The sequence below is a fragment of the Nelumbo lutea genome, chromosome 3 (assembly GCF_056320005.1).
Source record: "Nelumbo lutea isolate HS-2025 chromosome 3, American lotus-T2T, whole genome shotgun sequence".
Lineage (NCBI taxonomy): Eukaryota > Viridiplantae > Streptophyta > Magnoliopsida > Proteales > Nelumbonaceae > Nelumbo > Nelumbo lutea.
This window is the reverse complement of record NC_142686.1, coordinates 31,164,087-31,179,930: the sequence shown is the minus strand read 5'-3', so window position 1 is coordinate 31,179,930 and position 15,844 is coordinate 31,164,087. Positions and strand designations below refer to the sequence as shown.

Here is a 15,844-nt window from a genome sequence, read left to right as displayed (position 1 = left end):
GGGGCCTTATACTCTAGTAGCCAAGAGGGCATGCGATTGATGATATATGTCGCACACAATACTGCATCCATCCAGAATTGTTTTGGCACATTCATATGAATCAGCAAGCCACGATCAACTTCGAGAAGGTGACGGTTTTTTCGTTCAGTCACACCATTTTGTTAGGATGTCCTGGCACAAGAGCTTCGCTGAAGTGACCCACTCGAAGCAAAGAACTTCGTGAGATCACTATGGAAATATTCCCTTACATTGTCCGACTGAAAAATATGAATTTTCGTTTGGAACTGAGTGAACACCATGCGTTGAAAATCTTTCACAATTTGTGGCACTTCATCTCGAGATTGCATAGGGTAAACCCAAGTGTATCGAGAATAATCATCAATCAAAGTAACAAAATACTTATAACCAGCCGCAATAGGTAGAGTAGCAGGGCCCCAAACATCATAATAAACAATATGAAAAGGAAATTCAGATCTTTTATTTCTTAAAGGTAAAGAACTTCTACAATGCTTACTCAACTGACAAGTTTGACACTGTAACTGACTCACTGACAATGACTCAAACAACTTTGGGAACATAACTTTTAACAACTCAAAAGAAAGATGACCTAAACGACTATGCCATAAATAGGCCCGACTCTCACTCGACAAACTTGTGGACTCAATCGCCACTAGACCAGCATTATTCTCCAACATGCAGAGACCATCCACCATGCTTCCTCTACCAATCGTCTTCCCCGAGGCCAAATCCTGAAACGCACATGAAGACGGAAAAAAGGTGACTGAGCAATTCAAAGAGTGAGTAATACTACTAATGGACAGCAAATTAATAGGTAATTTCGGAACATGTAGGACATTAGGAAGAGTAAGGCCAAGTGGGAGAGATATGGTGCCTTGGCCAGCTATGGTAGAAAAAGAACCATCAGCCAGTTTTACCTTATCTCTCCCAGAGAGAAGGTTATATGTCTGGAATAAATTTGACTTACCGATCATGTGATTTGAGGCTCCAAGGTGAATCAGTAGTATGAGATGACACATGGAAGGTTGTGGCATTACCTGATGTAGACGCAAATGAGGTAGGAGTAGGCCCAGAATCCACCTGGCGAAGAGTCCTACCATACAATTCCAAATGTTCACGGAAGGAGTTGATAATATCTTCCTTAGGGTCAGAACCGGGATGTCTCTCCTGAGTTACGGAAGGACTAGTCTCTGTCGATGCCATATTAGCTGAGTTATACCTTTCTTGATTCTGCTGGCCTGGTTTCTTGCCCTGATCCGGTACTGACTTCTTACCCAAATCCTGTGCCCATTTAGGTTTTCCATGGAGATCCCAGCATGTATCTTTAGTGTGTCGTGTCTTCTGGCAGTGAGTGCACCAAAGCTTGCTTTTATCTTCTGATTTTTTTTGAGTGTCACCCCTTTTAAAGCCACCTCCGACATTTGTATCTGAATTTCCCCGAACTGCTAGGGCAACTGACTCCCCTTTTACACCATTCATCACACTTCTGCTTTCTTCTGACTGCACCAAGGCATACACCTCCTGGACTGATGGCAAGTCTTTACTACCCAAGATCTGTACCCTGATGGACTCATATGACGGATTCAGCCCTAGGAGGAAGGCAAACACGCGTTGCTGTGATACAAGTGACTTATAGGCCTTTGCATCTTCATCACACTTCCAATTCACATTCTGATAGTGATCAAGTTCTTTCCATATTGATGTCAAGTCAGAATAGTACATCGAGAGCTCTCCCCCTGCTTGCAAGTAGAAGATTCAGCTTGTAGTTGATATATCTTGGCATAGTGTCTCTGTTCTGAATAAGTGGACTTCGCTTGTTCCCATATCTCACAAGCAGTTTCAGCCCACATAAAAGTCTTCCTTACTCGTGGCAGCATTGAAACCAAGAGCCAAGACATCACCATATTGTTCTCTTGGTTCCACCTATCATGCTCAACACTTCCATACTTCGGTTCCTTTACTCTCCCATTGATGTATCCTATTCGCCCCCTAGCAGTGATGTAGAGTTTTATCCCCCTAGACCAGTCAAGGTAATTCAGACCATCAAAGGGAATGACAGCCATGAGAAAGCTCATATCCATTCCCCCACTCAGTCCATTGTGGCTCCCTGAGATCTCTGAAGTAGCAGAATTCTCAGTCGACATGGTCAAGTAGTTAATCAGTCCCAAACACCGGACTTAGGACCCCTCCTTACTCCACAAAACAATGCTCCACTCAGTTCACACCCTCACACTCGGGTTTACCAACCAGATTGAGCACAAACAGTACCAAATTCCGGACAAAAACTGAGGTAATATTCGGCAGATTTCAGACCTGTATAGTTTTATCAATCCCCACCTACCAGAATTCCAGAATCTAACAGCCACTAATCAGCAGGAGAGATCCTTCTCACTTATAGTCAACTCAAACCATTGAGAAGACAGGTCAGCATTGACCTACAGTTGTCTTAACACATGAACAGGATCACACGATCCAAGAAAACTAGGGTTACACAGGTTCGACAGCATTCAGCTGCCCCAGATTCATAGGGTTTTCACTCGGCACATGACCAAGGAGAGTAAAGAAGAGAAGAAATAGGGAGAACTGTACCAGTTGTAGCTATTCTGTAGTCCATAATCAAATTTCTTTTCTGCTAGTCTATTCGATCTGTTCTTTGGGTTGATCGATCTTCTCTTGACAATAGGGTTGATCGATCTGCTCTCTTTTAATCAGCATTCCCGCTCTGATACCATCTTGATAGTGTAGCCGGCCAGAGATAAGTGGAAGAGGAGAGAAGAGAAGAGAAGAAGAAGAATAGAGAAGAGAAGAGAGAAGGTTTGCAATGTAACAGTTCTGGCAGAGCCAGTGTTTATTTTACTATATATAGGGCGACAGACATAACAAGGGAAAAGACCCTTGTGTGCCTTGGTACAATGACAGACATAACAGAAATAAAAAAGCACTTTAATTATCCAAACAGGCCCTAACATCTGCAACTAAGTTATTTTAATATTATTCCAACAAGTACCAAGCTACTAGGCATAAAAAAAAAAAAGAAAAAATGCACAAATTTTAAAAAGATGTGTGCTTGGGCTGAAGCACAAGATAAACCAAGTGCATGTCTTTTTAAAGTGTTGCACCTGGGACCAAGGTGAGGCACACACATACCCTAAAATGCACCTTGCTTGTGCACCTAGGCATGCCTCAGGAATGCCTTTTAAATCACTAAGCACATGCCATTTCAGAACATTATGTGAGAAGAGACAACTTTACAATTGAACAACAAAATGTAGGGCTTTTGGACCTCTATTCATAATTTGTATCAAACTAATAAAAGCAAAAAGACTAATTCCCCTAGAACAACACAAAGCAAACAATATAACCTCCACAACCATTTCCCAAGAAAGGGTAGGTTCTTCTTACTAATATTTTCTATTTCCAGGCTTCCCTCCTTTCTTCTACTCACTTTTTCCCATCTAAGTATCTAACCAAGTGGTCTTTCTTCTCCTCCATTGGTTCCCACAAGAAATCCTTCATCAATTTCTCAATTTTTCTCACTATCACTTGACATCTTGAACGGACAAATAATACATAGAAAAATTATCTAAGGTAGACTTGATCTCAGTTAACCTACCCCCAAGGGATATGTAATTCCTCTTCCAAACCGCCAATCTCCACCCCATCTTCTCTACCACTAGAGTCCAAAAGTTACTGGTTCTAGGGTTGGCACCTAAGGCTAAACCTAAATATTTCATTGGATAGTCATCACACTCACAACCGAATATTGCCACCATAGATCCCAGCTCCTCTTCCTCTAAATTCAAACACACTATCATACTCTTGCCGCAATTAACCTTCAAATTAGAAATTTTTCAAACAATCTCACCAGCAACTTCAATTCTCGAACCTTTGTCTATTCTCCACATAACAAAAAAGAAAATTATTATATGATCAACAAATTATAGATGGGTTACCACAACCCTATCTCTTCCCACACTCCATCCCTTAATCAATTGCAATCTATCAAACCCTTGAAATCAGCCTAGTCAACAAATTATTATATTATCAACAAATTATAAAGGATCACCTTACCTGAGACCCCTTATAAACCCAAAGAAATGGCAAGTTTGCAGATACCCCCTAATCCATTTACTCCACCCATATCCCCAATACCACAATTTCTAATTATATCAAGAAGAAACTCCCAACCAGTGTTTTAAATGCACAAGACAATAAATAAATAAATAGCATAAGGGGAATTTAGCACCCAAGGTGCAAGGCACAAGGCAAGGCATGTACCTTTTTCGACGCAAATGTGCAAAAAAGCGAAAAACTAAAAAATATTAAAAATATAAAACAAAATATTAATTAAAAATATAAAGTTAAATTTTAAAATAAATGTTTTAAAAAACCTAATATCTAAAATTAAAATACATAAACATAACACGTAAAATGTATTCAAAATGAAAATTTAAAAATACAATCAAACATAACATATAAAACATATTCAAGCATGTGAAACTTTCAATCTCTTTATTTTTTCCCCGATTGCATTACTTCAAATAGCTAATGTGAGGTTAAAAATTTTGCATTCTTCAATCAATGAGCCACCTTTGTACCAAGCCCCTTGAGGCAAAACCCAAACAAGTCCATGTTAGGGTCTTAAATTCTTAATCCCTACCAAAGAAATGATTTTATAATTCTAATTGTCTTCTAAAAATATGTTTTATTAAGATGAATGAATGAACAACATTAGCAAATAGGGGGTTCTCAAAGCTTCATTGGGCTTGCCTCAAAGGGCTTGGTTAGGGGTTCAAGGGGAAGCCCCTAGCCCAACAACTAGGCTTAAAAAAGAGCAAAATATGCAAATTTTGAAAAGGTGCACACCTGGGCTGAAGCACAAGGCAGACCAGGCACACACCTAGGTGAGCCACATACCTTAAAATGCACCTTGCCTATGTGTCTAGGCATGACTTTTAAATCACTACTCCCAATCCACAAGCTCATAGGCTTTCTCCAAATCTATCTTTATCACAGCACCCCTTCTTCCTGATCTTTATTCCTCTACACATTCACCAGCTATGAGAATTTAGCCCATAACTTGCCTTTCTTGAATAAAGGCTTTGAAATTGAGTGATTATGGAGGGGAGTACTTTCATGATAATCAATGGCAGCACCTTTGCAATTATTTTATAAATGCTAGTAACCAAACTGATTGGCTTAAAATCTTTTGGGTGACAAGCATCAACCATTTTCAAGATCAAAGCAATGAATGTAGCATTAATACCCAAATTGACAAATCCTGCATTTGTGGATCTCCCTGAAAACTCTAAAAAGATCATCCTTTATAATACTCCAGCAATTTTGGTAAAATACCATGGTAAAGTCATTACCAGCCAGCCTGGTGCCTAGGTCTATCGATGGAAACCACTACCTCCTTAATTTCTTTCAGCTCAAACCTCTTCTCCAGAAAACCACTACAATAACTTTCTACAACAAGCCAATCTAAACCTTCTATACTCCATCTTCCATTTAAAGGCCTTTTATAAATCAATTATGATCCACAGAGGCTTCTGCAATATGCTCTTGTTGTTTAATTACTCTACCCTCCAAATCCATCATTAAAATAATGTTCTTCCTCCCACCATTAGCAATGGCATGTAAAAAACCTTGTATTTCCATCACCCTCCTTAATCCATCTAACCCTTGACTTCTACCTCCAACTTATTTCTTCCCTCAACAAGGTTTCCTCTACATCTTTATTTAAGTCCATTCTCTGCCTCATTCAAAGGACCAGTTTCTTCCATTCTATAGGTAAAATAATACACTACAATGTTGTCCAATATTGACGACTTGTTCACTATATTTCATGACTTAATCTAAGTCACTTTTCTATGGCTCCCCTAGAAAATGAATAACTTTTAATTCATATGCTTTTATTATCCATTTCTATTACAAGTGCCTTCCCATATCACCTTTATCTAAGCCTTGTCCCAACTTTATGAGATCAGCTATATGAATCCTGTCCCGTCATTCTAATCTGTTCAGTGCCATATCAACTGTTAAATAGTGAGCCCTTAAATCATTTCTCACTAATACAACCCACGTCTTTATGGATTGTCCCCAGCTCTTCTAGTCCCCTTCAACTTGTTAAGATCACTTTTTCTTCCCGATACTGTAGATGCTCTTACCTGCACTTGACCAACCATCTTAGTCTACATTCCCTCATTTTATCACCCATTGGAGCTGCTGCTAGGTTCATTCAAATAAGTTCATTTGTGATCCTATCCTTTCTGGATTTCCCATTCACCCATCTCAACATTTGTATTTCTGCCACTCATGTGCTTTTCCACACAGACTTTCTTGCTTTATTCTTGATAATCAACAGAAATGTATTGCAATCAATATAAAAATCAGAAACCATGCTATCCAAAAGTAGACAGCAGGGGCAGTACAAAAACAGATTTCAACTGTCAATAACAACAGCTTACAATTCATTCCCAGCTCCCAGCACCCATAGGTAACCTTGTCTTGCAACCCTAGGCTTTTGCTAGACTATCTACTAACACATTTGCAGACATAGGAATAGACCTAAACAAGCAGCTCAGGCTTTTTCCTACAGCTTTAGCTCCTCTAATAAAAAACTAAAACAACCAAGGAGGTTGCTCATCTGAACATAACCACGATACAACTACCCAGCATTCCAGCAACCTCCCTCAATAACCAAATTTCTCTAGTTCTGCAGTGCTACCAGTTTTTGGTCTTGGATCACAGCCATGATTTCAGCTCTCAAATAGTTACCATATCCAACAGACCCAAAGAAGATAAGAAATATTCCACCTCCTTCACCCCTCACCCCTTGGCACTCAAATAGTTACCATAATGCTATCCTCTCATGAGATCATCCATCACGACTCCTTTGAATCCCTCATATACCAGCACCAATGAGTTGTTCTCTATTTAGTCAGAATAATTAAGGACTCCATACATTGTTCTTTGTTTTTTTCCTCGATATTGTTCTGTGTTTCCAAACATTCTAAGTTTCTCTGCCCCCAAATTTTCGACATAATAGCAGTCTTTGCACCATGTCATAACAGTTATGTTCTTTCTGAGTGACAATCAATGTATTATACAAGAATAGGGCTGTGATGCTTTGTAGAGCTGTTCCCAACTAGCCAAAAAGAGATAGAAAATGATCCCACACTTGAGACAGACATATTGACGAGCAAGTAAAGGGTGATTTGAGATTTATCCACTCTAATATTACCTTACCTTTCAAAAAAAAATCCACTCTAAGATACAGAACACAAACAAAAACAAAAATAAAGACCACAGAGTAGGAAAAAAAAAAACTCACAGTAAGAGAAGCATTCTCTGATGCTAGTTTCTCGCATTCCTCCCGTAAATGTTCCAATTCTTTTCTGAATGAAATATTTTCCTCCTTCAATGTTTCCACACGCTGGGCAAGTTCTTCACATTCAGCCTGGATCCAGAGAATAATTATTTTCTTTTTTTATCAGCAGGAAAAGAATTTTATTGATGTAAATTTAGAAGTTACAAGAGCTTGGGTGTAAATTCCATCCCAAAACAGCAAAAGATTACAGATTTTCCCAAAACATTTTCTGTCTTAGAGCCCCTGGTTTGGCCAAAGAATCTGTCATTCCGTAGATCCAGAGAATCATTATTAATAGAAGAGAGGAAGAAATTTGCTAATATTGACCAAAAGGAATAAAAAGAGTAAACTAAAACTAAGCCAGTTATATCATACAATGGTTAACTATAGTGGATTAATTAAAGCCATTTTCTAATGGTAATTTAAGAAAAAATTAAATGTAAATTACATGGTCAATTGGCAGTTTATACCATCAGGAGATGACCCCATGCTAACAGTACATAACACATTTAAATTAAGTGTGAAGAACACAATTATCTTTACCTGTTTCCTCAACCTTGAACGTCGTGCTGATTCCCTGTTTGACTGTTTCCTCCTTTGCCTTTTAAGCTCCCTTTCATCCTAATTCAAAGTGGAGCAGTGTCAGAAACATGAATACAGAGAAGCAATGAAACAAGAGAGGGAAAGCCTGCAACCAAGCTTCTGAAGGAATGCCATCTTTAGATACCATTTCACTAGAGGAAAGTAACGCTGCTGAAGCAGGAATGACAGGCAGTTTTGTTCTGGTCGTAGCACTAGAAGAGTGTGCAGATCCTCCCCAGTAGTCCATGCCAATATTCAGATTTGTTGTTGGACCAGAAACAGATATTGGTGGAACAGCCATAACCATACCTTGGTTCAACATGGCTTGTGCTGGAGGTGTCCACATAGTCCTGCTTGATACACTACATGCAGTGCTTCCATTCAGGGTCCCAGCTGCAATCAATGCAGACAGTGCCCAGAACAATTAATTATAGCAGCACAAAATTATGCAGAGAACATATCAGCAGGTTAGTCCAGCTGAAGATTTACCCTCTACAGAACTTTGTTCACCCAATGGCTTGTGCTGAGAACCCTGTAGGAGTTCAACCAGATTATCATTGTGTTTTCATAGAACAAAACAACAAAAGACAAGTATATTGTACCCTGTATCCACAGAAATGAAAAGTATAACTTACAAGTTCTTTTAACAAAAAGTGCAGACCTTAAAGATTGAACATACATGATGTTCAAATGTTCTTTTCTTAAGTTTTTATATTCTTTTAATAGTGTGGGCCACCACCAAGGACAAATCTGTAAGTCTAATGCTTTTATTTTTATCAGCCTAGTATAAATAGAGATTGGGATGCCGCCATCCTAGAATTTTTTTGGCATTCTAAAATCTGTTTTCTCTTCTCTCCTCTTTCTCTTCTCTTCTTCTTTCACTGTTCAATCAAGTCTTGAATGAAAACATGGTATCAGAACTGACCATGGGGTACTAAGAGCATTCAGATCTGTGTTTTTCCCCCAGAATTCTACTCTTTTTGGACTGTGGAGTAGAGAACTCTAATTGGCTTATCAGATAAGTGTCTTTTTCCTGTCTTTGTTTTCTTCCTTGATCATGACACCAAGGAGAACAGGTGGTTTTTGAATCTCAGCAGTCCGAACTGATTTCTGGACAGTTAAATCAGTGTTTCTACCTTCTTTAAAGTCCTGGATGTTAGAGAGTGGTATCCTTATGGCTTTTGAGGATTCTACTTCTTCTGGGATCACAACATCATGGGAAACAGCTACTGTAGGGGATGATAATGCCAATTACTCCCTTAAATGGCCTGAATTATCTAGAGTGCTCTAAGGGTGTGAAACTCTACATAACTGCAAGAGGGAAAGATTAATGGGGAGATCAAAGAGCCTAAGAATGGGACTGCTAAACATCATAGGTGGGACCAGGAGAATAATATGGTGATGTCTTGGCTTCTTATAACCATGGAACCTGATGTAAGGAAGGACTTTATGTGAGCAGAAACTGCTAGTGAAATTTGGGAACAAGCTAGAACAACATATTCTGAGTAAATACATTATGCAAAATTTATCAGTTACAAGCTGAACCCACAACTTGTAAATAGGGTGGTCATAGTTTGTTAGCATACTATTCAGCTCTTACTTCAGTATGGAAGGAGTTAAATCATTACCAGAGTATAGAGTGGATGCATGATGATGATGCCAAGGCTTATAAGAAGCTAGTCTCTCAGCAGGGATCTTTACCTTCTTGTTGGGGCTAAATTCTGTGTCTGAGCCCCTCAGAATTTAGACCTTAGGAAGCAGTGAGTTGCCTTCAACTCAAGAAGTGTATGCCTTGAACCAGTCCAAGGAAAGTAGATGAAGTGTGATGGTTACAACTGAGGGGGAGCAGAAGATGGCTTTAGCTGCAAAAGGCATCACTAATGTGATAAAGAAGAGTGAGTCTAAGAAGAATAATGATAAGGACAAGTTGTAGAAGCTTGCTGGAAAGGAATTTTGAGGAGGAAGAAATTAGAAAAGTCATTTTTTTCATGGACAGATCTAAAGCACCAGGGCCAAATGGGTTTATAATGGCTTTCTTTCAAGATTGTTGGGACGTAGTCAAAGAAGATTTAATTGAAGTTTTTAAGGAATTTGAGGATAATCCAGTGATGAGTCGTGGAATTAATGCTACTTTTTTAGCCTTAATTCCCAAAAAGAAAGATGCCAAGCATCCAAAGGATTTTAGACCTATTAGTTTGGTGACTAGTGTATACAAGATTGTGGCTATAAGGTCTTATCATTGAGGATAAAAAAGGTGCTTCCTTGTCTTATCAGCCAAGTGCAAGGAGATTTTGTTCAGGGGAGACAGATTGTAGATTAGATTCTAATAGCAAATGAATGTGTGGAGGAGATGAGGAGATCATGGCATCAAGGTTATGTTTGTAAACTAGATCTTGAAAAGGCCTATGACTTGGTGGATTGGGGATTCTTACTACTCGTGCTAAGGAAGTGTGGGCTTGGGGATAAATGGAGCAAATGGATAAATGGTTGCCTTTCCAATTGCCATTATTCCATCCTAGTCAACGGGGTAGTTAATGATTTCTCCCAGCTAGTAGGGGTCTGAGACAAGGTGATCCCATGTCACCTTTCCTTTTCACTTTAGTCGCCAATGCTTTTAGTAAACTCCTCTCAGAAGCAGACAAAGCTGGATCTTTAAGAGGGTGGAGAATAGGTAGAGATAGAGTTTCAGTAACCCATCTCCAATTTGCAAATGACATAATAATCTTTTGTGAAGGTTGTGAATTGACGGAGGTAAGGAATATGAAGGATTTAATAATTCATTTTGAAAGGGCATCAAACTTAAAGGTAAATTTTGAGAAGAGTTGTGTTGTGGGAGTTCATTTGAACAAAGAGGAGATGGAGTCTATAGCAGCTTTGCTAGAAATGCACCTACTCTCAGTGGCCTCTATCCTACCTAGGACTTCCATTAGGTGCAAATCCAAAGGAAAGTAGGTTCTAGAACCCGGTGGTGGAAAAATTCGAAAAAAGATTGGCAGCTTGAAAGAGAAACTATATTTCTGTGGGGGGCAGAGTTACTTTGATTAAAGCAACTTTAGCCAACTTGCCTTTGTATTTCTTGTCGGTCTTTAGAATTCCTAAAAGGGAGGCAAAGAGGTTGGAAAAACTGATGAGGGATTTCTTATGGGAACTTGGAGAAGAGAAAAAAGATCACTTGATTAGGTGGGAGGTGGGGTGTCGGAGCAAAGAAGAAGGGGGCCTAGGCTTAGGGAATGTGGTGAGTAAGAACGAGGCTCTTTTAGGTAAGTGGCTTTGGAGGTGGCCCCTGGAGAGGGAGAGGTTGTGGCATGAAGTAGTGAAAAGTATCCATGGATGTTCTTAATCAAGTTGGGATGCGGGGGTATCCCGAAGGGCTTTGCTCACAACACCTTGGAAGGCTATCTCTGGCATTCTCCCTAAATTCCTCAATTCTGTAAGTACGATGCTTGTTCTAGAAACTCCATTCTTTTGGGGGAAGATACTTGGGTGAGCACTCAACCCCTAAAAGACTGTCTCCCTTCTCTCTATTCCATCTCCCTCTTTAAGGAGAAACCCACTTCATGGTTCCTTTCCCCCCGGTTTTGCCCTTTGGCTTTAACTGGGATTTTGGGTTTCAAAGAGGGCTAAGAGATGAAGAGTTTCTTTGTGTTTCAGAACTGTTGTTGCTTCTAGATTCTGTATGTTTGGACCCCCCTAATCCGGATAAAAGAATCTAGTCCCTAACCTCAGTTGGCTCATTCACTTGTGCTTCTTTCTTTAAAGCCCTTTGCTCTAACCCCTCCTCTTAGGTCTTCCCTATTAAAGAGGTTTGGTCAAGACCAATTCCCCCCAAAATAGCAGTGTTCTGTTGGGAAGCCTATTATGGTAAGATCAATACTGTGGAAAACATGCAAAAGAAGAAACCGTTTATGTGTTTGTCCCCTAATTAGTGCTTTCTGTGTAAAGTGAAGGGTGAGGACTGTAACCATTTGCTGATATTGTGCTCCTTTGCTGCCAATATTTGGAACTGGGTTGTTTCCTTATTTGGGTGCAAGTGGAACTTGCCCTCCGAAGTAAAGCTGTTGTTCACTTCGACTGCTTTTGGGAGATTGACAAAAAGAGGGAAGCTAATGTGGAAATGTATCAAAGCTGCTACCTTGTGGACTTTATGGGAGGAGAGAAATGCTAGAATATTTCAAGAACAGGAAAGAAGTCTTGCTGAAATCAAGGAATGCATATTGACAAGGACTATCTCATGGTTAAAATCTTCACACTTATTGGCAGATTACTCCTTTGATGACTTAAGGAGAAACTGGGCTGCAGTGGCTTCTATAGTCTCCACCAAGATCAATTCACAAATTGAACAGAAACCCCCACCAGATGGAGTGGTAAAATTGAATTTTGATGGAAGTTGCCAAGGTAACCCAGGGCCATCCGGAATTGGTGGGATTCTGAGAGACAAAGACAGCAATATGTTGTCTCTATTTTTAGGACCAGTGGGTAAAGGTGATTCTGTAAGGGCAGAGACACTAGCAGCAGTACAAGGTATACAGATGGCTGGTCAAATTGGAGTGAACAATCTGTTAGTAGAAGGGGATTCCAAGGTAGTAGTAGGCTGGCTGATTAGCCAAAAACAACTTGTTGGGGCTACAGGGATCTGTTAAAGAAAGTTAAATGGATGACAAGGAATATGACTGTCAGGTTTCAGTCATCAGTAGATCAGCAAATGCAATGGCTGATTGTTTAGCCAAGCAAGGGGTGTCAAGGGGAGATATGTTTTGGGCTACTTTGTAATTGTGTCTCGGGCTTGGGCATGTTTAGTGTATTTGGATCAGCCCTCGGGGGAGGTAACATCTTGTGCCGCCTCCTAGGCTGATTGTATTTTCGTTATTTGAATTAATAAAACTACTCTCATTTATCAAAAAAAAAAAAGAGTTGTGGTGTATTGTCGACACTCAGACATACACGTGAGACTTGTTGGGATCTTGTAGGGAAGCTAAATTGGGCAGAAAAATACCAAACGAAGGGCCAAAAGAAGTATAGTATAGCTGATGTGGCAACTCAAGATACTCAGCATGGTGGTGATTCCAATGGTACTACTCAAAAGCATCACACTTGTTCTGACCCCAAGGAGGATATCATCAATTCCATTCATGATCATCTAGAATCTTATGGTAAGGCTTTACATCAGATGAATAGCACAACTATTGGTACTCCCTCTACTTCATTTGCATCTACATCAGGTAATGTTGCCTCTGCCTTCCATGTCTCGATTGCCACTAATTCCCCCTAAATCATTGACTCACAAGCCTCCAACCACATGATCGGTAAGCCAAATCTTTTTCAATCTTAAAGCTTTTTATCTAGGAGAGAGAAAGTGAGGCTTGGAGATGGATCATTCTCCTCCATTGCAAGCCAAGTCTTTTTCAGTCTTACAGCCTTAATAATGTATTGCATGTACCTAAACTTCCTATCGATTTACTTTCCATTAGTAGTATCACAAACTCCTTAAAATGTAATGTAACTTTTTTCCTAGTTCATGTGTTTTTCAAGATCTAACTTCTGGAAGGACGATTGGTAGAGAAAGCTGGTTTCTCAGTGTCAACTTCGGAGTCACAAAGTCAGTTGAGTCAATCAAAATAAGAGTCAAGTATTGTTATGGCATAATCATTTGGGTCATGTGTCCTTTGAAATATTGAAGTCTTTGTTATTAGTGTCAGATTTCCAGTGTCAAATGTATCAATTAAGGAAACAATGTAGAACAATTTTTCATTCAAGTAATAAAAAATAAAAAATCAAATTCCCCTTTTCATATTGTGTATTCTGATGTTTGGGGACCTACCACTATAATATCATAGGTCAGTTATAAGTACTTTATCACACTAAATGATGACTTGTCCCACTATACATGGGTATTTCCCATGTGTACTAGAGACAAAGTTCGAAAATTTATAAGAGACTTCCAAAGGATGGTGTTTACGCAATTTCATGTTGAGATCCAAATTTTTTAATAACATAATGCAAAAGAATATTTCCATGATAATCTCAATGATTTTTTTTGCTTCCCATGAATCACTTTATTGGAGTTCATGTGCAAAACACCACAACAAAATGGTGTTGCAAAAACAAAGAACAAAAGCCTTCTTGAAGTAGCACAAGGTATGATGCTACATATGAATGTACCTAAACAGTTTTGGATAGATGTTGTACTTGTTGATGCATATGTCATCAATCATATGCCCTCTAGAGTATTGAACTATAAGGCCCCTCATTAGTTATTATTCCTTCAGTCCCCTTTATTTCCCATTCCTATGAGGGTGTTTGTTTGTCATACCTTTGTTCATGATTTTTCTCCTTCCCATGGTAAGTTGGACCCTCGATCTATTCTGTGTATCTTCCTTAAGTACCCCTCTTCTCAAAAGGGTTACCGGTGCTTTGATCCCATCGGTCATAAGTACTTTGTCTCTATATATGTTTCCTTTTTGAGTCTGAACCATTCTACCCTACTTTTCCTTAGGGGGATAGTAATATGGAGGAGAAGAAGTAGGCTTGTCATGTATGTCTTTTATTCTGGATCTTGCTTCTTTTGCATGTCTTACTGCATGAGTGTTGTAGAGATCAGCAATGCTCTAAAGATGTGGAGGTACCAGATACCAAACAACCGACACCATCATACTCCCGAGAAAGTCCAACAGAGCTAGGTACCCTTGTTCCTGTCCATTCCCCTACTCCCATTTCAATTGTCAATGATCTTGGCATTCCTATTGTCCAAAGAAAAAGGGTCAAATCATGCATTACCAAACACCCCGTTACCCATTATCCTTCCTATGACCATATTTTTCCCTCTTATTGTGCCTTCCTACCTATCGTTGACAACATTCCCATACCCAAAAGTGTGGCAAAGGCTTTGACCTACCCTGAATGGACAAATGCTATGAAGGAGGAAATTAATGCCCTCCATAAGAATCATACTTAGAAGTTTGTGGGTCTTCCAAAAGCAAAAGACACAATGGAGTGTAAATAGGTGTTCATAGTGAACACAAGGCGGATAGCATAGTAGAAAGGTACAAAGCAAGGCTGGTAGCAAATGGGGTACGTACACTCAAGTCTATGGTGTTGATTATGATGAGACATTTGCTCCAATGTAAAAGATGAATTCAATTCGGGCTCTTCTATTATTGATTGCAAATCTTGACTAAGAGTTGCACCAACTTGATGTAAAAGATGCCTTCTTGAATGGTGATCTAGAAGAGGTGTATATGGTTCAGTCACAAGGTTTCTATGCCAAAGGAACCCGGTGTATATGGTTCAGTCTCTCTATGGCTTAAAACAATCTCCGAGAGCATGGTTTAGTGGATTTCACATGACAATTCAGCAAGTAGGGTTCAAACAATGCCAATCTGATCACACTCTCTTTGTCAAGAGATGTCAAGGGCAAATTGTAATGTTGATAGTGTATGTGGATGACATCATCATTATAGGGAACTAGGGATCTAAGATACAAAAGTTGAAGGAGTTCTTAACTTCCCATTTTGAAGTGAAAGATTTGGGACCCCTAAAGTATTTCCTTGAGATTGAAGTTGCCTGCTCACAAAGAAGTATCTTAATTTCTCAAAGAAAATACGTCTTTGATCTTTTATAAGACACAGGCAAACTAGGTGCAATGCCAGCTAATAACCTATAGATGTTAATCATAACTAGGAAGGTTTTGGCAGGGAAGCGTTTCACTAGTTATGCGTTGCTAAAAAAAAAAAGATAATGGTCAAAAATCATTCTTCAAACATCTCGTGTAAAATTGTATTTGGTTCCGTTGCATTAAACATCAGTAGGAAAAAAACCAAGCACCTAAAAATGTATTTAGTGCCATGGAGTTTTTGTGCTGCATTTTTGTTATTA

The 15,844-nt window shown here is 39.3% G+C and overlaps 1 protein-coding gene across 11 annotated transcripts in view; it reads right to left on the bottom strand.

Annotated features, from left to right (window-relative positions):
- LOC148864010 (bZIP transcription factor 68-like) overlaps positions 1-15,844 on the bottom strand; it is a 45,224-nt gene that overhangs the window by 9,763 nt on the left and 19,617 nt on the right. For all 11 annotated transcript variants that reach the window (XR_016110110.1, XM_088979055.1, XM_088979048.1 and 8 more), the window contains 4 exons: positions 8,462-8,504; positions 8,118-8,365; positions 7,934-8,011; positions 7,355-7,480 (listed from right to left, as the gene is read on the bottom strand). Coding sequence is in view for 10 of the 11 variants with exons in the window: in XM_088979055.1 (XP_088835181.1) it covers positions 7,355-7,480; positions 7,934-8,011; positions 8,118-8,365; positions 8,462-8,504 (495 nt within the window). In the remaining variant the exon portion in view is untranslated. The remainder of the gene's footprint in view (positions 1-7,354; positions 7,481-7,933; positions 8,012-8,117; positions 8,366-8,461; positions 8,505-15,844) is intronic.